Source organism: Notothenia rossii (genome assembly GCF_949606895.1).
Source record: "Notothenia rossii genome assembly, chromosome: 1".
In the NCBI taxonomy this organism is placed as follows: domain Eukaryota; kingdom Metazoa; phylum Chordata; class Actinopteri; order Perciformes; family Nototheniidae; genus Notothenia; species Notothenia rossii.
The window spans coordinates 21,188,675-21,213,990 of NC_136912.1; the positions used below are offsets into that span (position 1 = coordinate 21,188,675).

The 25,316-nt window shown below is 40.3% G+C and overlaps 2 protein-coding genes across 10 annotated transcripts in view; one reads left to right on the forward strand and one right to left on the reverse strand.

The window, feature by feature from the left end:
- On the reverse strand, positions 1 to 23,889 carry clockb (clock circadian regulator b). 8 transcript variants are annotated; one of them, XM_079646604.1, is made up of 24 exons: positions 23,758 to 23,889; positions 19,450 to 19,527; positions 18,685 to 18,844; positions 16,686 to 16,774; positions 14,977 to 15,036; positions 14,460 to 14,608; positions 13,872 to 13,963; positions 13,652 to 13,741; positions 13,347 to 13,467; positions 11,765 to 11,878; positions 11,507 to 11,625; positions 11,326 to 11,408; positions 10,482 to 10,588; positions 10,234 to 10,381; positions 9,979 to 10,054; positions 9,080 to 9,224; positions 8,552 to 8,649; positions 8,283 to 8,435; positions 7,435 to 7,593; positions 6,769 to 6,975; positions 5,725 to 5,918; positions 4,804 to 4,933; positions 3,982 to 4,113; positions 1 to 3,482 (listed from the first exon to the last, which is right to left on the reverse strand). In XM_079646604.1, exons 4-24 carry the CDS (start codon positions 16,700 to 16,702, stop codon positions 3,153 to 3,155), a joined length of 2,724 nt encoding a protein of 907 aa, XP_079502730.1. In that variant the 5' UTR covers positions 16,703 to 16,774; positions 18,685 to 18,844; positions 19,450 to 19,527; positions 23,758 to 23,889; the 3' UTR covers positions 1 to 3,152. The 8 variants fall into 8 exon arrangements, with proteins under 8 accessions (XP_079502730.1, XP_079502727.1, XP_079502729.1 ...); XM_079646601.1 differs by having other exon boundaries at positions 3,982 to 4,116; positions 5,725 to 5,966; XM_079646603.1 differs by having other exon boundaries at positions 14,460 to 14,620.
- The window catches only part of exoc1l (exocyst complex component 1 like), a 6,793-nt gene continuing 5,252 nt past the window's right edge, over positions 23,776 to 25,316 (forward strand). The window contains exons 1-2 of one of the 2 annotated variants that reach the window (XM_079646677.1): positions 23,776 to 23,897; positions 25,103 to 25,216. The gene's annotated coding sequence lies outside the window, so the exon portion shown is untranslated. Of the gene's footprint in view, positions 23,898 to 24,199; positions 24,318 to 25,102; positions 25,217 to 25,316 lie in introns of those variants that run through there. The other variant, XM_079646675.1, reaches the window with a different exon arrangement.

The window sequence follows — 25,316 nt, forward strand, 5'->3', positions numbered from 1 at the left end:
TCACGTATAATATTTGCAACCGTTTTTATTTTCAAATTGACCAATAGGGTAGAGGGGGGTTATAATAATAGCAAACATTTTGCTTCAAAATTTTGATTATTATTACATTTGACTTTTAGGTAGATAAAAGGAGCACAGTTCAAGAGCAGAAGGGATATACATACATACAGTACAGGTAAGCATAGCACCGTTTTACACTGAATACTGGTGTTCTTCGCTTTGTGAAGGTGTACAGTTTAATACTAGAACTAGGACCCTTTTGGACCAGATTGTGTAGTGTAAAGGTGATCTATGTATCTGTGAGAACCACTTCCAATATCCTACACCTCATCTTCCAAAACCTTTTAAACTCTTTTTCTAAACAGAACATTATTGTTGCAAAAACTGAAAGATTGAAATTGTGAAACATTCATAAGGTTGTTTGAGAATGCAAAACCGGTCAATAAGATTGTTTTCCTTTTTTAAATGTATAGATCATTGTAGTGAGAAACTTTCTTTCACAACAGTCATTTTCCTTCATCACTCAGCCTGCCAAAGGTTCTCCATTATCAACAGTTACAACATCCATTAGTCTCTTTAAAACACCTTTACATTCTTTGGGCTGGGTATTAGTGACACAAACTATAAATATTTCAGCATTACCCTTTAGAGTGATGCCTTGAACACAAACTAGTCTACAGAGGATTTATATCTGTTATGTGAAAGGTGGAAGACATGGTTCAAATAGTAAGACCCTTTCAATCTCTTTCTTCTAGTCATTATTTGTAGACAAAGTCAAGGGAAGCATTTTCCCTGCTTTGTCACACAAATAGTCAATCTACATTAAAAACATAATCTCAGAGTGTTACCGTTTGAAACCTGTCGGATGTGTAGTTGTTGTTAGAAGTGTAGGTTTAGCAGTCTCTCATTGTAAAACAATAACACTGCCCATCTTCTTCACAGCCTGACAGGTGATCTGCATTGCCTAACATCCATTTAGTTTTTTTCAGTCACACATCTGTTTCCATATGAAAATATAACGGGTTACAGTGACAGGTAACATGCATACTAACTTTCTTTCACACAAACATGTATTCAAGTTGAGCTATCCCACACACGGGCTTGCAGAATGCTGGGCCCAACCGGAGAGGAAGTTTCTTGAATATTACAATTATTTCTTTATACTGCAACGCAAGAACTGATTGGCTATCGCAAGGGGAAACCAATACTGACCCCCGAGTGATACAAGAATTAGGAAACGCTATACTCACACAAGCGCACACACACACAGTCTTAACTACAGTCAAAACAACACATTTTAAATGCTCCACTGTCAACCATTACACTTCCTCCAATCCAAGGCTTTTCTGTTTGATATGGCTTACAACTGTAGTTGAGGGGCTGAGCCCGCCTCCATCCATGTATCAGAAATGGAATGGGGCCCAGCATTGTTTTACCAGAGGAGTGAACTGAACTGCATGAGGGTTTCTGAGGCCTAGGAAGAGATAGAAGGAGAAACATTGATGATACCGAAGACCACGAGACAGTGAGAAGAAATGCAGGTTTGCTGGTACTATGAAGTCAATCTATTCAAATCTGGATGAATAGCTGAAAATAATCTTTCTATAATCCTACCCTATCAAATTTCTTCAGCAGAAAAGTAATTCATTTTTCTTACATTTAAAGTATTAACTCAGTATTCTAGATACTGAGATAACAGGATAGTCTTACTGTCTTTAAGACTTTTCCCTTAAATTGTATTTGTATAAGGAAATGAGATCTGGGACAAATTTAACTCAGCCACCAGTCACACTTTTCACACTGACACTTCTTCCTCTGGTCTTTGCAGCATCAACGTCTAGTCCCTCCATGTCTGGTTCCAGACTGAGGCAGAAGCAAAAAACTTTCCACATTCCTGAGAATACAAGTACCATCCAGCAACTTCACCCTTACTAAGTCAAATATTGTAAGACACAAGGGGCAACAAGCGCACAGGACACACACACACACACCCACACACTCTCACGACACACACCCACACACTCTCACGACACACACAACCCACACACAATCATACACACCCACTGACCACAGACACTCTCATGCCCACTCATGCACACCAAGATTGTATTCCCAAAAGCACACACTAGCTCACAGAATCACACCACAGATAAACAACTAGGTCTGGACAGTGATTTACTGTACACAACCACATCAAGTGCTAAAGTTTCAGGAGGTTGAGGATATACCGTTTGTTACTTATAGGGCTCTGACTGTTAAAAAATAATCCCTACTATATACACACGCATTAACTTTAATAGGGGTAATATCTTGTTGGAAAATATATATACGCCTTTGAATAGTCTGCTTGAAAAACAAAAAAAACACTACTGACTGTTATTGGCACTTGGAACCACTAAACCCGTTATACGTACAGTGATCATTCTGCAAAGAATTCAGTCAAACTGTGATCTTGTTTTTTTTTTGCCAAAGATAATTCGTACTTACAAAGTTAAAAAGAGCTATTTTTGAAAACACAACTTCCACAAGAAAACCCAAGCCCAACCAAACTGCAGAACTGTAAAGCCTTGTTATTTCCGAACCATGGTTTTTTTTCAGAGAAGGGGGTGGGAGAAGATCGACGGAGCATCATTGCTCCATCTTTGACCAGAAAACACTTGAACAAAGTAAAAATTCAATTTTCAAAAGCGACTAATAAAAGCTTACACAGTTTTTCTTTCCATGCAATCATATAAAATACTACATTTCTGTTTTTCTGTTAGGCTATATATGATATTTACAAGTTTTTCTTTTTATCATACAGTAAATCTCTACAAGGTCAGTCAGTCCACTTTGACACACCTTCAAAACAGTCTGTTGTTACCGTGGCGATAAGGTGTTCTCTGTATTTTTGTCAGGTTTCCAAGGAGACTGGGTCTTCCTCCACAATTCATGGATTTTAATCCATCCTGTTGCCATGGTGACAATCTATGGTGAGTTCCTTGAGGACTCACGGACTCTCCTCTTTCCTATGATTCATTTCTTTCAGGTGGAGGAAGATGGGACGACACATTTTTTGGGAGAAAGGGAGTTTGCAACAGCCAGGTGAGCAATAGAAATGTATGCAGCAACTCCCTCAGAGTTTTAAATCCCAATGTTTTCCCCTCCAGACCTCACTGCGGCTGGCTGCTGACACTCTCAGTCCTGTGTGACGTCGGGGCTTTCTGTGGTTTCTGGGGCTGGGGCTTCAGCTGCTGCTGGTGCCTCTGGTGGTGGGATTGTTGCTGCTGCTGCTGTTGTTGCTGCCGTTGCTGCTGCTGTTGTTGTTGCTGTTGTTGTTGTTGTTGTTGTTGCTGTTGTTGTTGTTGTTGCTGTTGTTGCTGTGGTTGCTGTGTTTGCTGTTGTTGGTGAGTTGCCTGTGTGAAAGTGCCCTGTTGTTGGAGTGGGAAAGCTGCCTGCAGAATCAGCTGGGTGGACTGGTTACTGTGGAGAAGACGAGTGCCCTGAGAGAACAACAGAGCAAGGATTAGTCCATGTCATCCTATTTCTGTAGGTAATTATACACACTTATACCAATACACACATCTTACTAATTTCGCTGACCCCTATGCCCCCAAAAATGTTGTTTATTTATTATTAGTTATCCTCTCTTTTTAATTTGTTCCTTCAAAACTCCACTTACAATTTCTACTGAAGTGATTTTGCTGATAAAAACTGAATACATATATATATATATATTGAGAATAATTGTGATTGACAAGGTTGCGCTCATGAAATTACAAAATCAAGCAGTTCTTCTAGTGAAATTATAAACCTCGTTCTCTTCTCCCAACAAGTTGAGAGACCAAAAATGATAAGCCTCTGCAAACATTAGTTTGACTATTTGACTCACTTGCAGTGTAAAGACACTTTTCACCAAAATGAAACATATTGATAACTTGGTATTTTGTCAAGATGTACAGTATTATTGAATTGATAGTATTTGCTGCCCTCTTCTGATACCTGTAGGAATTGCTGCTGTTGCTGCTGCCCCTGCTGGCCACCCTGAGCCACTACAGTGGTCTGGTTCTGGCCGTCGGGCTGACCTTGGGGGGGCTGGGCTGGTTGCAGGGTCAGGGTCTGTGTCTGCCCTCCCTGTTGGGAAGAGACAGGAGTTATCACAGAACAATAAAAGGGATAAAGTGAATCTCTTTAGAATACTGTATAAAATGTATTGCTTCATGAGATCCCACATAGTTTTGTATTAGCATCATTCCTACAACTCCTTATAATATCTATCAATGGATTCTCTAAGGATGCTCCTTTTCAGTATACTTTGGAAATGTAGACTCCCTTAAGTCAAAAGGGAGTCTACTATCAATTATAATGCTCTGAAACCTGTTTTATTGACACAAATATAATAATCCATTAGTCCTTAAGTCTTCTTTAGGCTTTAATGACAATACAAAATGCATTTAAATGTCTTTGTGTGCAGTTTTCAGGCCTAGATTTTACATTTGAAAATATTGCTACTTTCTTCATGTAGTCTTAACTTTCATGATCTTCTTTTCATCACTAAATAAAAGCATCAAATACAAAACATCTTTAATTAATTAATTTATAAAGGGGGGACATTTGCTGATCAAAAAAGCCACGTTTTTATGTATAATTGTAGTATCTTATTTAACACTTTCACACTATTACCTCTCTGTCAGCACTGAGCAGCTGGGTGGTTAGGAGCATCAGACATCATCGATTTGATCATTCTCTATTTAAAGCAGTGTTTCTTCTGCTCTTAGATACAGTTAATGAGTTGCTCTGGGACTCAAAGGGCTTTGTCCATACCTGTTGACCACCAAAGGGGTTGAAGGCAGTGACCACCTGCCCCATGAACATGGAGGTGGGCACCATCACTGCTCCACATGCCATTGGCGCTGTCACCAGCTTGGTCACCAGCTGCTGCCCTGCTGGGAAGCTAGAGAGCAGGAAATGGAGAAAAAAGTTATAACAGTAACCAAGTACAATACTGGATGTGTACTATTCAAATCTTTAAATAGCTTGGCTTCAGACAGGTTTGGTAAGTAGCAATACTTTAATAAGGCTAGAAGATTTGTGTATTTGTCACTTAACAACACAGGGGTGTATAAGATTGAGATGCACATTATTGGATTTTTGCCCATATCAGATCTGCACATTTCCCCACTTATTTTGGTTGATGCCATAGAGCAGGGGTGTCCAAACTACGGCCCGGGGGCCAGATGCGGCCTGTGCTCAGTTTTGTATTGGCCCTCAGCAAATTCTAAAGTATAATGGAATATGGCTCACACATGAAGCTTGTGCTTGTCTTATATTGTATTTACTAAATATATATGTAAACATATATTACAGAATAGTATTCATGCGTTAATAAGCCCAATGTTTAAATACATTCAATCAATTAAAGTTGAAAACATTTTCGAACAAATCTTAGTTGATAACAAAAAGGCCAGCAACATATTTGCATATTGCAATCTGAGGTTCTGTTCTTAGGAAGGAGCTTCGAACAAAATAAATTAAACCCTATGGAGAGCTGTGATGTAGGCGTTTTTGTTCATATATTATATTATCAAGAATAGTTGACCTACGTTTGATTGATTTTGCTGACTTATAACTTAACTTAATTGCCTTCACTCTTGTGAGCGGCCCAGCCCTTAGTATGTTTTTCTGTATGTGGCCCTGTGTGGCAACATAATATTATGACTACTGTCATCGTGTCGTCCTCCTTACCGGATCTGTCGGTCCTGTGTGAAGGTAGCCACCGTTGTGCCTTGCTGTGTGTTGGTCTGCGGTAGGCTGGTGCTGATCTGCAGCATGTTGGGCTGCCCGGGCTGGGAGATCATCATGGTGTTGTAGAGCGGAGCAGAGACGGAGCCCTGGGTCTGGGGCTGAGCCTGCGGAGGTTGTTGGGGCTGACGCTGGGGCTGGAGGGTGGTAATGTGGGGAAGGAGGGAGGGACATGATATGAATTCCTTTAAAAACAGAGTAAACTGTTAGCGTGCTTTTTAGGTCATTTTGCTTCTTTCTTCCAGTAGTTTTTACATTAAATGTCATTTTTCATGCATGTCTCATTTGAAAATACATTAAATAGACCCAACAGATTATGAAGCCATAAATAAAGAGAAAAATAGATTGAAGTGTCTAAATAAAAAAGTGTCAGTGACTGGGAGGTTGTTTTAAAACTTAAACTCGGAGAAAAAAACCACACAGCTACTCCTTGGTTATAGTATGCTTTCCTTTGATACATAATATATGAACAGGTCCTGAAATGTGTTGCTCTTGTTGCCCTCGCGGAATAAAATGGACTCTAATAATAAACAACAAGATAATTAAGATCAGCATTACTCAATAGCAGAGGATACGAGGATATGTCTAAACAAGGTAGAAATGATGCTTTGTGTGTTTTTCAGTTCAGCGTTGAGTTTTTTGAAGTCTCTCAGGTGATTTAACACTAACAGAGTGTCCTGAGGCTCTTCCTGCCGACTCCACAGAGCACTACTGTGTTTGTGCAGTTTGTGAAGTGCAAACATGAATGACAAAAAGCCGGAACAGTTCGCAAAAAGTCAGTGTTCTTGCATGGCCTCAAATATTGTCAACATAAATATTGCTGGATCTTTTCCCTCATAATGGCCGACCTTCTGTTTGAAATATGTGTGTGTGTGTGTGTGTGTGTGTGTGTGTGTGTGTGTGTGTGTGTGTGTGTGTGTGTGTGTGTGTGTGTGTGTGTGTGTGTGTGTGTGTGTGTGTGTGTGTGTGTGTGTGTGTGTGTCCCACCTGTGTGAGGGCATTGGTCTGCTGCTGCTGCTGTAGGTTCTGCTGGGGGGGCGGGGCCTGCTGCTGGATGGTGAGCTGCTGAGTTCCTGAATGGACGGGGTTAATTGTTGTTTGCTGGACATGGTTGGTCAAATTAGCCGTTTGTTGGACCGACCCCGTCTGAGGGAGCTGCACGTTCATCGCTCCCCCCGGCTGCTGCAGCAACATCTGTCGGGATGGAAACACGCAATGCCAGTTTGTCCAGGTTTCACTGCAGGCCCTTATTACTGAACATTTGCTTGGCAATGTTAAACATTTGCCTATTGCTAGAGTAGAATACAATTAGTTAATGAGCGGAAATGATCCTATCAGAGTACAAGCGCAGGTAGTGAAGCTGCTGTTTCCTCTGAATAGAACAAAAGTGATTCATAATGCATGATTCTCCTCCTGATCTAGGTCAGATACAGCAGGAAGAGACAAAGCACCATACACCTACTGATCTTTACAAACAGAAGCGCTTTCGTGCTAATCTTTTTCAAACAAGCAGAAAGAAAATATATTTTGAATATAAAACTGCACTCAGATTTAAGATGTCTAACTATAGACTACATATAATAAATATAAAATGAGCATAGTTGACCAAAATGTAACAACTTGAGGTACATTCTACCTGTGTGTAAATCCTACCTGTATGCCCTGTCCCTGCACCCTCTGCAGCTGGTCCTGGATGTGCCTCAGCTCGTCCTGCTGCCGCTGGATGTTAGCTTGGATTAGTCTTGTCCTCTGTTCCAGCTGATCTTTAAGATGCTGCATGGCATTCACCTGCGCCGAGAACTCCATCACCGGCTGTGGGTGGAGAGAAAAGGTCACTTAATTCAGCTGTGCAGCAACTGATGTTTTATTTTCATTATGAAACACTGGCTAATGAACATCACAAAGTCCACAGTGCAGCTCATGATTTTTTTATTATTGATTTGTCTGGCTCCATTCATTGATTTATTATTTCTAACAATCAGAAATAAGTAGAGAATGACAATCGAAGAGCTCCTTGTACCATCTCCAAATGTGTATTTTTAGCCCAAGCAATAATTAACATTGAAGAACTTGTAACCCCCAGATGCTTACTTTAGTTTTACTTCAGGAAGTCCCATTGCAATACAAAAAAATCTCTTAAAAAAAGATACCTGGCAGAACAAATACATTAAAATACAACATATACAAAACATACACATGCCTTTATCATGTTTTTTGTTTTGTTGAGATTATTCCATGTCATGGTGCATAGTAAGAACATTCTACATTTCACAGGATACATTCAAAGACAACCACTTGAAGATATGAAGCTGGTAACTAGCAGAGTTGAGAAAGAGAGGTAAGCTGAAAGAAACACAATATGAATACAAAAAGTCTCCCAAAAAGAACACTGTCTATTAAATATGAATGTTTTGTTGATTGTCTGGGCAATTAATCAACAAAACGTTTTAGCTTTACTCCAAAGCACATATTGATGTCATGAAATGAAGACCCATTCTCACCTGTACGTTTGCCTGTAGCTGCTGGGGTTGTTGTTGCTGTGGTTGTGGTTGTTGTTGTTGCTGTTGTTGCTGCTGTTGTTGTTGCTGTTGTTGCTGCTGCTGAGGGATCATCCCTGGAGTTACACTCTGGCTCGTGGTCTGAGAGCTCATCGACTGCAAATATACATACAGAAGATAATTATGACAACTGATGTGTGAGTTTGTTCAGTCATCAGTTTAGGAAGTCCTAGCTTGGTATTTGTGGGCGTTTCTGTCCAATCAGATCTCACCTGGCTGCTGATGGACGAGCGACGCTGTGACGTCATCACCATGGTGGAGGCCAAGGACTGCAGAGGAGGTGTGGCCGTGTCCATGTGTAGCTTAGAGGCTGTTGCCGCAGAGACAGAATAATTGATGAGTAAGAGTCATGATATCGTATCAACTCCCCGCAGGGCTTCTCATCCCATCTAACTCCCAAACTGATGCGTCACTGACTCGTCTTACGTCAGGGCATGACTGATTAATATGATTATAGTATGGCTGGACAACAACATTGCCTCTGACCCCATCCTGCCCTGAACATCAAAGACAGATAATTATCATCAAGTTGTAATTAAATATGGAGCCTTATTCCACAACAAATGTACAATAAGGGTTTGCATGCATTGTTTTAATGATTATAATTGTGTCTTTTCTTGTACACATTTTCGGCCTTTTTATTAGCAAATGGAGCTGCTGTGATGAAACACAAATTCGGACTTGATCTGAAAAGTTAGTATAAACATCATAATATTATTTATGTACACGTGTGTCCTTACAGGTGCAAGTATTGTCAGAGACGTGCGACGAGGACTTCTGAGAACTTTGTGAGGATTCTGAGGGCGTTCGGCTGCGATCAAATCGCTCCAGAGCCTCCTTGAGGCTGGACGTATTCAGCTGTGACTCTGACTCTGACTCCTGACTCTAAAGCAGAGAAACAAAGACAAAACACACTTGGCATCCAATCCTTTACAAATCTAATTCAGATTGCATAAAGGTGATAATAACAGGGCTGATTTGAAAAAGAGCGAAACATTATTCATGATAAAATACTCATGTGCTTAAACGTGCTATTCTACCCATACATACTGATTATCAACTTTTAGATGGCAACTTAGCTAAACCAGCAAATAGAACTGTGGGATTAACATGATCTTGTTTGGAGTTTGATTTAGGATCATCTGTTGTTCTCAGCTTGATGTTGTTACTAAACAAAAGGATTGAGATGATATAGATAACAGAAAGTTCATCAGAGTTGTAGACGGTGTGAGATGCATCAATGGGCAGCGGTTACTCACTGACAGAAGTTAAAGGTTAAAAGTTTGGAAGCTTTTGGCTTATTGTTGTGTGACACTGTTTATATTTGAAGTTTGTTTATTTTTTTAAACGCCTCTTGACATATTAAATCGTATGCTCTTTCAAGGCTGTGTATATTATTTCTAATGTATAATGAATACATTGTCAAGAGAATTTCAGTCAAACATTTAATCCAAACTAAATTACACTACTGATAGTTTCATTTTGTTACTTAGGCTTAAACAACACATCTAAAAAGTTCAAACACAACATGTTTTGTTTTTAGTTTGAATAAATGTTTCCTTCACACGTTATATATTGTAATACCTTTTATAATTCGGCTCGTGTCTAGAGAAACAGATTTCTAGATGTCATTTCTCACCTTATTCACAGTCCCTTCTGGGTTGGACTCTTCAATGCCCAGCTCTCTGCGCTGCTCTGCCCTCACCTCTGCATAGCTGTATTTTAAACACACAATAAAGGTTACGCCAATAAAGAAGCATGAAGGATGTGATGAAAATGAGCGAAATGTAGTGTCACCAGTAAATGGAGTGTATCTGAAATGTCAAATGATCTTGAAAAAAATGATCTCTGATAATTGTACCATCAGTAATGAGGCCAAAGGGAGCTGCAGTACCTGACTACTGTGTGCGTACAGACGATAAACTCAGGTCGAGAGTTCCACTGGTGATAGGTGATGTAGTAATGCGTCTGGAGCCAGATCCACTGTTGACCTTTAGTCAGGAAACGATAGTAGCAAGACTTCCCTTTACCGTACTGCATCACTGCACAGTAGAGAGACGAGAGCAGAGTTGTTAGAAACAACAAGAAGATAAATGCTTTCTTTTAAAATCGTGACTGAAAGTGTGTAATATGAGCCCTCACAGTGTTCGTGACACTTGGCTAATGTCTCCAGGTCGTCCACATGGTAATAGTCGTACCCTGATGTTCCCAGAACCTCGAACGGCAGGTAGCCTATGATTGGTGGAGCTCTGAAAAGGAGAAATTGTGTCCTTATAATTCGCTTTCACAAAAAAGCTGCATGCAGGCTTTACAAAGTCAAAGTGACCTGGACCAACCGAGTGCTTTCACACTTCAGTCAAATGTAACCAAAGACGAAAAACTTCACTAAAAAGGCATTTAAAAGATTACTCCTATTGTATTCTCTGAAATGTTTCACAAACGTGCACAATATATTAATTAGCATTTTATCACCACACACTTTAATTATTCCATTTCTATCTTTAAGTTGAAGGCTTGTCAATGTCAAAAGTATATTCAAATCTCTCTTATGTTACAAGATGTTTTCATGCTGGTTTTCTTTTTATATAAAGCCACAGACAGTAGGCCTACAAACAAGATGTAGTGTACTCTATAATACCTGAATATCTGAAAAAAGAGCCACATTTGAGGGCGGGGTGAAAAGCTGGCCGTCATAGTGAGAGGGGAACAGCGCATATTTTTCAGACAGTGTCTCCTGGAAGTTACTTATAATGTTGCACTAGGGTGTTCAAAAATATTGTGAACAATGTGACAAGAGACTTTTGAGAAGTTTAAACCCTGGCTCATTTCTCCTTCCACACAGCTAGCTTATCACACAGGGAATGTCAGATTTGAGTTTCTCAATAAGTCAGAAAAAGACTGTGGCCACCAGACAATCACTTCTGACGGAGAATAGTGGCGACTTAAGAATTCAATGAAATCTGTATGTGTGTGTTTGTGTGCTTACCTGTGGTCTAAGAAGAGGAACTTCCATTCTAGACTGTGCCTCGAGGTGAATTCTTCATTAGGATCCTCCACGGTACACATTTCCTATGTTTATAAAAATGAAGAAAGACTATGTTAGATTAAATGATTTATTTATGACTCAGTGTGACTTCATTTCTGTTTGTCAGTGTGCCCTAGGCTACCTTGATGAACTGAGGTTTGGCCAGCCGAACTGTGGCTACGAAGCACACCTTGTCGTCGAACGCAGGCTGCAGAGAGCGCTGTAACACCCCTGCCAGACCATTCCTCGTCACGTTGGGAACTGCACACCACAGAGAAGAGTTTGCCGTTGAAAATGTTGTTTACTCCGTCAGACAAAGAAAAATCCTTGACAATGTTCACTTCTAATTATAACAAGCTTTACAAAGCCTGCTGTGCTGAAAGCTATTTGAGTGACATACCATTGTTGAGTGACTTGAAGTTGCCAATGAACTTGACATACTCGTAGACAGGCGGTTCTTTGGGGTCAATGGCCCCTCGCAGCATATGGCAGCAAAACTCCATGTGGTTCTTCGCTGGAGAGAATAAACATAATAAGTCAAAAAGGTGTTGTAAACATAGTGTTAATGGATTCATAATGTGTGAATGTTGTTGTTAGGGTATCAAGACAAAACAGGCATTAGATTAACTTCTATTTATCGTTTTTATCCAAAGACACTTAGAATAAGTGCTTTTTTGTGTTCCTGCACTAATAACTATCTGTCTCTTACTTTATATCTACCAATGTGGTTCCTTACATACAAGACGGACAGGAAAGGATTTATAATAAACTAACAATATTAGTTACGGTTATGATTTTTTTTTTGCCAGAAATACATTCAATAACTTTCATTACAGTCTATATAGGCGCTTTCACACCAAGTACTTTTCCCAGGAATAGTTCCCGGAACTTAGTTCCCCGGACATTTTTAGTTCCGGAACTATCTAGTAGATCGCGTTCACACCGGAATAAGTCCCTGAGGGAGGATTACGCAAATGAAGCCGCTGACGTCACTTCTTCTTCTTCTTTTGCTTTGGGTTTACTGGCAGGCCGCAAACAACTATACTGGGTGTTTCTCAATGTCGAGGAAGGCTCCTCCAGAGCCACTATTTCAAGGATGCTATGTCATCGAGTCCTGCCGAAGGACTGTTCTAATGTCCAGGATCCTTGGAATTTGAGGAAGATGTCGAGGCTGCACATGTGTATCCTCCGCGGTCTTAAAATCCCCACAATGCTTTGCGCACGGAAACATTTCCAAAATCTTTGGTGGAAATCGCGCTCCATTTAAGGCGTGGCCTCGCATATGACGCACACCTGCTAGCCTGTTCCATCATTCTTCGTTTTCCGAGGCTAGGAAGGATTCTTGCCTCGCTTCTGAAGGACCTGACTCGGAAGACATGTCCTACCAAGGAAGCGTCCTCGACATTGAGAAACACCCACTGTCTGTCACCCGAAGTCCCCGGACTTGGGGACTGGCTTCAGTAGAAGCTGCTGGGAGTCTTCCCAGCAGCTTCTACTGAAGCCTTCCGAGTAAATTGCTAGAAGCGCGACACCAAAATCTTCCAGAGTTTTACGGGGCGTGATTTGCAATTCGCCCAGCCAATCAGAAATTGGAACCTTTTCCTACCCAGGAAAGTACCACCTCTCTAGAAGGCCTGAAAAGGGGTGAAAAGATTCCCGAAAAAAAGGTCTAGTTCCAGATCTTTTTGGTGTGAACGCAAAATCCCAGGAACTATCTGAACTATTCCTGCGAAAAGTACTCCGGTGTGAAAGCGCCGGTGTGTTACTTGTTTTTCTTATTCCGTTTCTACATAATTTTCTTTGGATGTTAAGGCCTAAACACAGATTTATTTCCTTACAAAATCTTGTAACCACAGCAAGGAAGTATAAATGTAAATATTAAACTGAATTATATTCCCTTTGAACCACCAAACACATTACAGTTGATTTAAATCATTCTAAAACAAGCAGCCAGATGTAGCGTGTCATGGGGAGATACTGACTCTTTTGGTAATCGGAGCTAAGGTTGTCGTGTTCGGTGGGGTGTGTGGACAGCTCCTTGTACACATCAGAATGTTCCCCGAGTGGCAGGAAGTTTAACAGGTTCTGATCCACCAAGTCAGTCTGAGGAGCACACACACATACGTGCATTAGAACACACACAAAAACAAGAAGAACGGCCGAACCTTTTTTCCGGTACACACAAAGGTCATCCTAACATCTGAACAACAACATGGATAAAAGCTTGTTCTGCAATAGAAGGGATGACTAATGTGACCAGGCAAAAGAAAGAGCCAGTGTTACTCACCGGTAGATGTTCAAGTAGTGAGGTGACACTCTCAGAGACGTAGAGGATGTTCCCATCAGTCATGATTGCTATAAAAAACCCATCCAGAGCCTGATAATGCAAGATGAGATAAAGAACAACTCTAAGTGTTGGTCTACAACAAGGACTTTTCTATTAAGAGTATAATAAATGGGGAGATAAAAACAGACAGGAGAACAGAACAAAATGTTAAATATCTGACCTCCAGCATGAGCTGGGTGAACTCCTCATTGCTAAGAAACGGAGGCTTCCAGTCTTGCCTGATCTCACTGGACTCTGACTGGGCTGCAATCTCTGGTGGAGGAAAAATAAAGCGGAATGTTAAGAAGAAAACAAAATCTTCCTGGAAAAAGTCTTGTAAGGAAAACATGAAGGGGCGACGTGACCAGAAAGAGACTACACAAAAGGTAAGCACGCACAATGAAAGAACAGGGCCAGTAAAGTGGAAGCTAAACCAATTATCATGAACAACAATGAACAGAGCTAGGAGTAGAAAGTAAATCTTTCATCATAATATAGTCACAGTATTCAAGTAGTGATCAATTAAGGTATTAAGGTAAAACAGAGAAGTGGTGTGAAGTATCTCAACCTAAGAAAATGAAGTAGTTAAGAGTATGAAATTACTATTGTTCATAATGATTAAGTCAACTTTACACAGTCGCAAGGCAAGTCTTGTAAAAAGTGTAACAAGCTGTAGTAATGAGAGTAAAGCAGCACAGACAAGAACAGTGTGTACATAAGAACAACTAAATATAAAACAAGAAGTGTCCACCCTGTGCCGTGCCCTGACCTTTGTGTTTGCACAGGAAGTCGATGCTTTTCTGCAGGATGGTGGACTTGTCCATCTTCCTGGTGTTGCCCGGCAACATCGTGCCGAGTTCCTTGATGAGGACATTGAACTGGTCTCTCCGCTTCTTCTCAGACTTGTTACGGGACACGCTACGATCGAAACTACAGTTATACATTCGATTAAAAATGTCAAGATTCTGACAAACAGAAAAAACAACCTGAAAATAAACTTCTATAAACTTTTTGATATTTGACTCTATAATGTTTAATGAGGTAATGCAGTGTTGCTGCTGTGTATGGCCTACAATAATGTTGGATTAGACATGGTATATTCCCTGTAGCTAAAAATTTACCTGTCTTTAAATAGGTAGGACTTTCAAATAATGATTAATTTAACAGGTGGAGATTTCAGCCTTTAAATACCATGGGATGTTTTATAAAAAGGAATGTTTTATTGATATCAACACAAAATACAAGTATCATAACTTCAGTGTGTTGCTCCTCTGTATCTAGCTTACCGTTTTGCTTTGTCCTTTTCATCTTCTTCCATCAACCCATCAAAGATGCTACAATCATCCCTACAAAAAGAGAGTATAATATTTGAAGTCTCACGTTGTGTTTCCTGTGTGTGGACATTTGATGGCAGCTTGAAAGCAGATCTGTATTGTTAATAATAGCGGATGACGGATGTTGGTAATGAGAGGATTCCTACATGCCAGCAGCAGGTTTATTTTTGGGTCACAAAAAAAAGAGTGAGAGACGGAGAAAGGGAAAGAGAGAGTGAAAAGGAATGTGTTGTGCTTGCCAAAAAGATTACGAGTGCATTTGTGAAACAGAGCGTGTTCTTGCGTACATTTCAACTAAAATAGGTCAATAAAATACTTTCATTTTTTATTTAATACGTGTGACTTTGTTCGGAGGCACATCATGGAGTAATAAATAAGGACCATTTTGTCAATCATTAACCCTGTTAAGGGCTTAATTTACTCAAAAAGGTTTAAATCTGAACATATGTTGTACTTAATAGACCCTCCAGAAAAACGCAGGCAAAAATCCTTGATTATGCGGGCTAAAATCCTTGATTATGCGATTAAACATGCAGGGTTTGTATGTGATTTTATGCGGTGAAATTGCGGAAAGTTGCGAAAAAGAATAGATTTTTTTTTAAATATTGGGCTGTCTTATTTACTCTCTCTCACACACAACCTGCCACTAACGTTAAACCCCTTTCCTATTCAATTAAACACATTCAATGTGTATTTATTGTAAAAGCAATTGGGCTATTTTAATCACACTCTCTCTCTCTCCACACACAAACACACACACACACACACACACACACACACACACACACACACACACACACACACACACACACACACACACACACACACACACACACACACACACACACACACACACACACACACACACACACACACACACACACACACACACACACACACACACACACACACACACACACACACACACACACACACACACACACACACACACACACACACACACACACACACACACTTCTCCGCCTCATTCTGTTTTCATTTACTCGTTCGTTATCTGACCAGCTTCAATCTTGTAGGCTACTCACTTCGTTTCTTGTAGCCCTCGAGGTCGATGCCTCGGTGAACGTGAGTTGTTTGGCTTTCTTGTCCGCAGCAGCAGAAAGCATTTTCGAATGTTTGAATGAATCAAAGTGGGTCTTCACCGTCGATTTTCTCTAAGACTTATGCCCCAACACACAGTTGCACGGGGTGCAGAATAGTTTCCCCCCACTTTCGTGAAAGACATCGGGGTACTGCTTTGCCCGGTCTTTAGCAGAAATGTTTGTCGGTAAATGAGATGGATCAGATTTTTTCATCTTGGTGTTTTCTCTCTCGTGTGAGTTCCACACGTTCACTCTACGGTGTTGTTTACCTTCTGAGATGCTCAAGCTGATGACGTCACGTCATCATGATCGCTACTTCACGTCAAGACGAGTTAACTTTTTTTCTTCTCAACTTTGTTTGGAAAAATGCGGGGATTATTATGGATTATTTTGATAAATATGCGGCCTTTTAAAAATCTGCGCCATTTTGCTGATTATGCGGTAAATTCTGCGATCGCGTTTTTCTGGAGGGTCTAACTTAATGTGCTTGAACTCGGTGTATGTATAGTGCGTATGGAAGTAATTTATGATAACAAATGTCTGTGAGTTGCAGCATACCCTATGCTTGATGTCATGGTAGCTGCTGATCAGGCCTGTGGCTGCAGTGATTTGCTCTTTAGGCGTGAGGTAGGCATTTGGAAGACCACCTGGAGAGACAGAAAAACAATTATTGTATTCGCTTAGGTGCCAGTTAGGATTTACATTTACATTACAATTCAGTGGACTAAAACATCAGTGACTAAATGTTCTGGGTCACATGGTACAGCAAAAATGTTAAATCTCATCAATCAAGAATCACTTGGGAATTTTTAAAAAGCCATTCCGGTATCATCATTGCCACATTGTTAAAAAGTATAATCTGTTCAGCTGGGAAAATCTCATAGTTTACAAAAACATCTGCTTAGTTTATAAGGTCACTCGTGGGTTGGCTCCTCCTCCTCTGGCTGGCTTTATCAGCCTAAAGTCCACCTCAATCAGGACAACTAGAGGTGCGGCTACGGGAGACTGCACCATCCCATTTAGGAAAAGCGCATTCAGCCAGGCTGTCTTTTCATTCCACGCATCCTATCAATGGAATTCAATATCACAACCAATAAGAGAATCCTCATTCTACTACACATTCAAGCACAGTGTTAAAAAGTGGCTCATTAATAATCAACAGTGTCAGCACTGATGTGTGGGTGTAGGTGTGTGTATGAGGGCGTATTGTAATTTTTTTTATTTATTATCATGACTTGCTCTTATCTGTATTCAGTGATGTCATCTATTGTAAATATGTACAATGGTATAAAAATGTCGTGGAATTTTTATTATTGCTTTTAGGATGTCAATCGCCATCTGGCAAAGGGAATATCGATGAAAACTAGCCTTTTGGCTAATTCGAGTACTTTTACATGTTTTTAATATGTTGATTAATGTACACTGTCCCTTGTTTTAAATAAATAAATTAAATTAAATTCAATATATTCTGAATTGTGTCTAATGAATAAAGATTTAAATCAGACCAAAGAGCAGTTACAAATGTGTTGAAGCGAAAGCAACTTATTGCACACACAGAATAGCACACTGACAAACTTAACTATTCAGGCTAGAAGAGGAGACCATTAGATTTGTGTAAACTTGATCAAAGCAATAGCTGATATGCAATAAAGTATTATCTATGCATGAGTCGAAAATAGACAGGCAAGTTGCATGTTTTTTTTATACAGTGTCATTTTCCAACATTTATTACAATTATCAGCATGGGGTATTAGCATGAACACATGGGGTTCAGATAACTGGCTTAATATGGTGATTGCTTGAATACTTATAGCATATTTTACAGTCAATTAAGATTACTCCCGAGTCATGGCATAGATTTATTAAAAAGAGCATATTTTTAGGAAACACAAATCAAATTCATTTATTATAGTGTATTTAAATTAACTGTGATAAAAGATGCATGAACAACCTGCAGTGTGTGTGTGTGTGTGTGTGTGTGTGTGTGTGTGTGTGTGTGTGTGTGTGTGTGTGTGTGTGTGTGTGTGTGTGTGTGTGTGTGTGTGTGTGTGTGTGTGTGTGTGTGTGTGTGTGTGTGTGTGTGTGTGTGTGTGTGTGTGTGTGTGTGTGTGTGTGTGTGTGTGTGGCCTAGCATTACTATACTTGTGGGGACCTAAATCTGTTTACACAGTCACAAGTGGGGACTCGCTTCCCTTATGGGGACAAATTGGAGGTCCCCATGAGGGGAATCATTAATTTTAGGGTGAAGACTTGGTTAGCGTTAGGATTAGGGTAAGGGTAAGGTTAAGGGTAAGGTTAAGGGTAAGGGTTAGGGTTAGGCATGTGTTGGTTATGGTTAAGATTAGGATAAGTCTCCAGGAAATGCAAGTAAGTCAGTGTAATTTCCCCTGAAGTGATGTATACATGGTATGTGTGTGTGTGTGTGTGTGTGTGTGTGTGTGTGTGTGTGTGTGTGTGTGTGTGTGTGTGTGTGTGTGTGTGTGTGTGTGTGTGTGTGTGTGTGTGTGTGTGTGTGTGTGTGTGTGTGTGTGTGTGTGTGTGTGTGGTCACTTCTTACCCCAACACAGCTTATGCACGTGGTCACTTAATGTCTTTTCTCAGGGGTCAGAGAAAGCGTACGGGGTCAAAGCTGACTCTATGGTCAAAGCTGCTGTTGAGGTCATTGGGGGTCATGAGAGGACAACAGACCACAGGAAAGACATGGTGGTCAACCAAACCTGCAGGACAAATCACAGCAGTAGGGTTATTGGGGTCATGCGGGTTCATTAGTTCAATTAAAAGGCAGCACTTGTTGCACTTGCAGCTGACAAATGTCGATTTTATTAGGCTGTCAGAAAGAGGGGCATTATTTTAATTACTTTATACACTATTGGGTAGCTCAGCCTAAAATAATATGTTATCATTTATTAGTTGATTTATATATTTGTATTAATAGTTTAATGTGGAAAGTAGCTAGTAACCTAAGCTGTACAATATATATATATAATGTTTAGTACAGTACTTGAATAAATGTTACTTTTCAACACTGTAAGCTATAAAGTCCTAAAAAGGAAAAATACTCAGGTAGAGTTTATAAAACCTCCGTACAAAGACTACAACAAACAATACAACCCAACATAACCACAGTGTACTACTTCAATTCAGCTTTTCAATAACAAAACATCAGAGAAAAATATTCCAGCCTTTAAAGTGCAAATAACGTCAGTGCAGCGAGGAAACCCTGGTATAATCAATTATTATGCTTACATTCAAAGTTCTTCAGAAACTTTCAGCACAGTGACCTAGATATGAAAACGTGTTAAGAAGGTGTTTTTCAACTTACTTTCTGGAATGTGAAAAGCTAATTAAGATCCTATCCTTCCAGGCACAGATAACACTTCATGGGTGAGCCACACCTCACCTGCAACACAGAAACCATACTCATTCACAAACATACCAGGTTTACCATGTTACTGTTTACCATGCATGCAAATTCTAAAGGCCAAGTAAATATGTTAGTTGTTGCAAGATAAAAACAGGAAACTAGGGCTGCAACTAGGGATTGGCCTAAAGCCGGCATCCTCAAAGTCCGGACTCCGGTCCGGATCCGGACCGAACCACAACTGTCTCTGGACTCTGAGCAAATTATACTTTTCATTTGTGTTATCTGCGAGACATCGCCACAACGCAACGAGTCAAAATGTTCCGCTATGTCCACTACAAACAGCGCTCTGCATGTCCGACTGTTCCACTGTCTGTGTGTGTCTGTCAACGCATTGGTTCAATCACATTCAGCATCCTGTCAGCGTTTTTTTCCCCCACCAACAGTCTGCGAATCAGAGGCACAGTAGGGCGGGTCTTCGCGGAATGCGGGTGGGAAAGATGCGTGTGTTTAAAAAAAGAAAAAGTCCGAGCGAGAGTTAACAGCTCATCTAGTTGCATGCATCTGTACTGTAGCTAGTAGTCTAGTTTCACCTACTGGGGTGGCATGGGGGGGCAACTGCTACCCTCAAAATAGGCCTTGCCACCCCAGCTGCCACCCCAGTGGGCAGCTTTGTTTTGAAAGAAAAGTTGTGGCTCATCGGACATTTATGAGAGAAAGTCTCTAATGTCCGAGTACAAGTGAATGCAGCACAAGACGCACGCCTTGTAACCCCTCCCCCGGACCTGGCGCGAGCGTGGAAATATGATTGGCGGCGATTTCATTTGAACGGTACGGCGCAAAACGAGAAGCATTCGGACCCAAGTACTGAAGGAATTAGGTATTTACGGTCTACAATGACAGAGAAGAGACTGTCAGGTTGGCTGTACTCATCATTGAATCAAAACGCACTAAAGCTGTTGATCTTAATACGTTTGTGAGGCGTTTTGCTGAACAAGATGGTAATCGCCGCATTCAGCTAATAGACATGTCAACTTGATGCTCTGCTCACGGATGAGCATACCAAACTGTTAAGAGGATGACCTTACGTGTGTAAATATATGTTTTTCTTTGTGGGGGTCTTCCCCCAAAAAACAGTTTTAAGTCCTGAGAAAGTCAAATAAGACGGTGTGTAAAACTACACTGCCCAGCAAAAAGAAAGTAACCACTTTGATTGAACTAGGCCAGTAGGTAAGGGCTTTCCACTGGATAATAACTGAAGTATAAAAGAATGCATGACTGAAGTGATGGAGACCATGTTTGAAGGCAAACTAAAAGAGGAAATAACAGGTCAAATCAAGCAAATCCCCATCTCAGATTCCACAGCAACCAGAAGAACATACTGGCTGGTGATTTGATGAATCAGCTTTGTGATGGAATACAAAATGCATAGTGCATTTCCTTAGCGGTGGATGAGTCCACTGACACCACTGACAATGCTCAGTTGCTGGTGTTTGTGAGTTTTTATGATGAGGCAAAGGGGGAGTTTGTTGAAGATGTGTTGGGCCTGACGAACCTCAGTCGACAGAAAAGGGGGCAAGACATTTATAAAGCAATATTGGGAATGCTGAATGAAAGAGGGTGCAGTTGCCTTTATTCATAACTGTGCAGCTCTGAGGGATCGAGCACAGACACAATAACAATGAAAACTGCTGCATACAGATTATTTTAGTTTTTGCAACCTCGTGTTAAGAATCTTGTTGTAATTGTTTAAAAGTTTGAATGACCGTAATAAACGGACCTTTGTCTTATTGAAAAAAAAATATTGGACCTTTAAGATTTGTATTTGAGTACCCCTGGCCTAAAGGATATATATTGTAAGCAAAATAACAAATTAGAAGATTATATGTATTTATTAAATATTGTTTCTCTGATAGGGTTAGGCCCATATTTATTTATTATTCTTTATATATTTTTCACAATAAAAAGTAATTTTGCATTGAAGTACTTTTGACATGACCATGAGAGAATATGTTTGCCATATTGCCCAGACCTAGCTACTGTATAACCATCCAAGCCAACCAACAGTCCAAAACAAACTATACTCATACTACTAAAAGATTAGGGCAGCACCTGGTAGTTAACCGTTTATCAATGTATCTGCCAATTATTATTGTAATTAACCGTTTTTGTCTATAAAACCGTCGATTCATTTTAATAATAAAAAAATGTCAAGATGGGGTCTGTCCCACATTAACTTTGATAAATATCCTCTATGTATAAGACCATAAAACAGAAAACCAGTATATCTTCACAATTGATGGAAGCTTGATAACTGAATAATTGAAAAACATTTTTTAGCATTTATCAATCAAAAACTGATTACTTTCTCAGTAATTTGGTCTTCAAATTGTGAAAATGTGAAACTAGAAATTCCGACAACCACAGCCTAAAGAGGCATCTAAAAAGAGTTTGATGTCTTGCTAAGTAGAAGTCACCTCATGAATATCATATTACTACCACATAATATGAAGAGTACAGAGTACAGAATCTGCAAATCTAGTAATGCTGTAATTGTTGCTTCACATTGATTACTTTTGTGATGTCTGGGTAAAAAAGCATATGTGTGTGTGTGCACACACAAAAGCATATCTGGCACCAGATCAGTCAACATACCACATTGTAACAATGAGCTAAGAAGATGTAGCTGCAAGATATTACAGTCAAACCCAATGACCTACATTATCACCCTGCTAAATTACGTATTGCACTCATTTGTGTGGAAGATTTTAGGCATATTGTTAAACTATCTGAGGGATGTTGTACTTAAGTAAAAGTAGAAGTGCCAGAGTGTATGAATACTCAGTAACAAGTACAAGTCCTGCATTGAAAATGTTATTGAAGTAGAAGTAGAAAAGTATTGGTATCAAAATATACTTAAAGTCCAAAAAGTAAAAGCACTCATTATGCAGACCGGCCCATTTCAGAGTCATATATATATATTATATGTTTTGATCATAGTTATTGATGCATTACAGTGTTTATCAAAGCTGGTAAAGGTGGAGAATGATTTCATTTTTTTTGTATGCTGCAGGCTAGCTTGTGAATTTACTCCAGGTGTGACTGAAGTCATATTTAAGTGTTGTATATATTTCCCATCATTAATCAAAATCTGCAAAGTAAATAAAGGTATTGAATAAATCGAGTGGAGTAAAAGTACATGATTTAACTCTTTTTAATTGTGTGGGGTAGACGATGAAAGTAGCAAAACATTGAAATACTCAAGTAAAGTACCTCAAAAGTGTACAGTACTTGAGTAAATGTACTTAGTTACTTTACACCACTGGTCTCTACTTGGGGGAGCACTGGTCTGACCTACAGTCACTGTTCCTGATGGCCATAAGTGAAGCCTCATTACACTGAGCTCCTTCATTGGACCAGTCTGCCCACTGTACACCTTTGTCAATGAATAAACACGCTTAATGACAATGTAGTACATGCAAGGCAGTCCAACTAAAGCACAATTAGCTATCAGATATGCATGGTAACGATTTTAATATACCTTTAAGTCCACAGGTGTTCGTTATACAACCTAAAGAGAGCAACCCATAACGCTAGCTAGAAGGCTAACTAAGCTTGCTCCGAAAATTGACCATTTAACCCAGAGATGTAATGCTCTTACTGGCCCGTATCTCACGTCAGACTCACACGCACTCAATGACACAGTTATGACAGGTAAATCAGGTTGTGAAATAAACAGCATGAATGATCAGCCTGTGCCATGGCAAAGCTGCCGCCGAGCCTCAAGCTGTCACGCAACAACTGACATTGAAGACAAAATAATCTCTAAAAATGTTACCGTGTGTCCTCATACACCGTGCTGGGAAATGTGCTCACCAAAAAAGACAAAAACATAACAGTCGGCCGTGGACAAATGTCTAAAATCAGCGATGGTGAAAACATTTTCGCGGCAGATGTAATGTACACAGATACACGGTCCCCGGGCACACACACATACACACACACACACACACACACACACACACACACACACACACACACACACACACACACACGGAGACGCGCACGCTCAGCCACTCGTGCACATAGACACTGCTGGCTGCTCTGAATGTGGGTCACTGGGCCTTGCTCTCCCTCGAGCGTGCGGAAACAGTCCCTAACCCTCCTCTGCAGTCCCACAGCTAAAACATACACCGTTTAACGACCACCGCGGCTGTGCTATTCCATAAATACCGCTGGCTTTTTATATGCATTTAATATTAAGCTTACCTTCCTGAGTAATCGACAGCAGCCTCCGTGTTTTGCTTACTTGAACGTTGCATCGAGTCGGTGGGGGCTCGGAGGACTCCGGGTTGGGGAGAAAAACAGGAGGCCTACTTCACGCCGTACAGTCATGCGCAATGGAGACAGTAGGGCGCACTATTTAGCACAGTACACTAGCAGCAGAACGCTGAGTGATCTTCACCGGGGAAATGACTCCGCTTGTTTTTCTCGCTTTCCCAGTCAGACCAGTCGACTGTCAGTGCCATATAGTTTTTTTTATGATAGAAAATAAAAGGAAGATTGAGGTCGTGCGTCCTGGCTTGCAAATGAATGCACCTAAACCGAGCATGGCGGATACTATGCCGAATAGGATATATATCCCTTTAAATAGATAGGCCTACTACTTAAAATGCATTCAATGCCACCTTGTTTTTATTTATATTCACAATTTTACTAATATGCATATTTAACACCACCGTATTATTTTTCGGGAAATACATAATGTTATAGTGTCTGAGTTGGCTGGGAATGTGACATTGGACGGTAGTCAGAAGGTTGCAGGCAGGGTAAGGATGGCCCTGCGTTCCGGATGGCAGGGGGTTTCCCCTTTCATTGAAAACCAATCAGGAGCTCTATAGGCTGTGACGTTATATTGTGTAGTGGTTCCCCGACATTAATATTATTGAACCTGTTGACCTTTAGAAACCTTTGAATTACGGATTAGATGTGAATTTCACATTCTCTTCAATCGACGATGTGATTGTTGTTGACATCCATTGTATCGACGTGAATCATAGTGCATTATTGATTATAATGAGTTTACAATATATTTCTGGATGAATACACAAATTCATAAAAAATATTTAAAAAGAGATGACAGAGGAGTCTGGACAGACAAATCCTGATCTTAAAACGAAATCCAAAGCAATAGCTTAATTGTTGCCAAATGTGTGTAGCCTATAACAGACCTGGAGTTTTTACCTGTGCCAGTCCTCCTGCTACAGTAGAATATACTCATCTTATTACATCAGTGCAGCATAATTTAAATGATATGAGGCCATTATCAGAAAAGTTATACGTTTTGTGTGGCTGTGTGGGTAAATCAACTTCCACAATCCTTGTGTTTGTGTGTGTTTACATTGATGTCAAAACACATTACAACAAGTAATGTCAACTTTTCTTTATCTATATCTGCCACAGTACAATAGCTACTAATAAATTGTTCATATTTTTTTAGTGGAAGTGCATTTAGAGTCCTTTGCTCATATTTAATGCATTACGTTTTAAGTATATTGTTCAGAGGCTTCATTAATGAAACGTTTAAGTCTGAAATCCTTTCTTGTCCCTTCAGAATAACATCCAGGTTTATGGGCACAACCAGGGGCGGACTGGCCATCGGGACGTTCGGGACGAATGCCGATGGGCCGGTACTGAAATGGGCCGGTCGGACGATGTGGGCCGGCCGGTAAGGGCTCGACATTATAAATGGCCCGCTGGCCCGGAAGCACTATTTAGACACCCCGGGCCAGCACAACGTACTTTCCACTTGCCCGCTCGGGCCACTA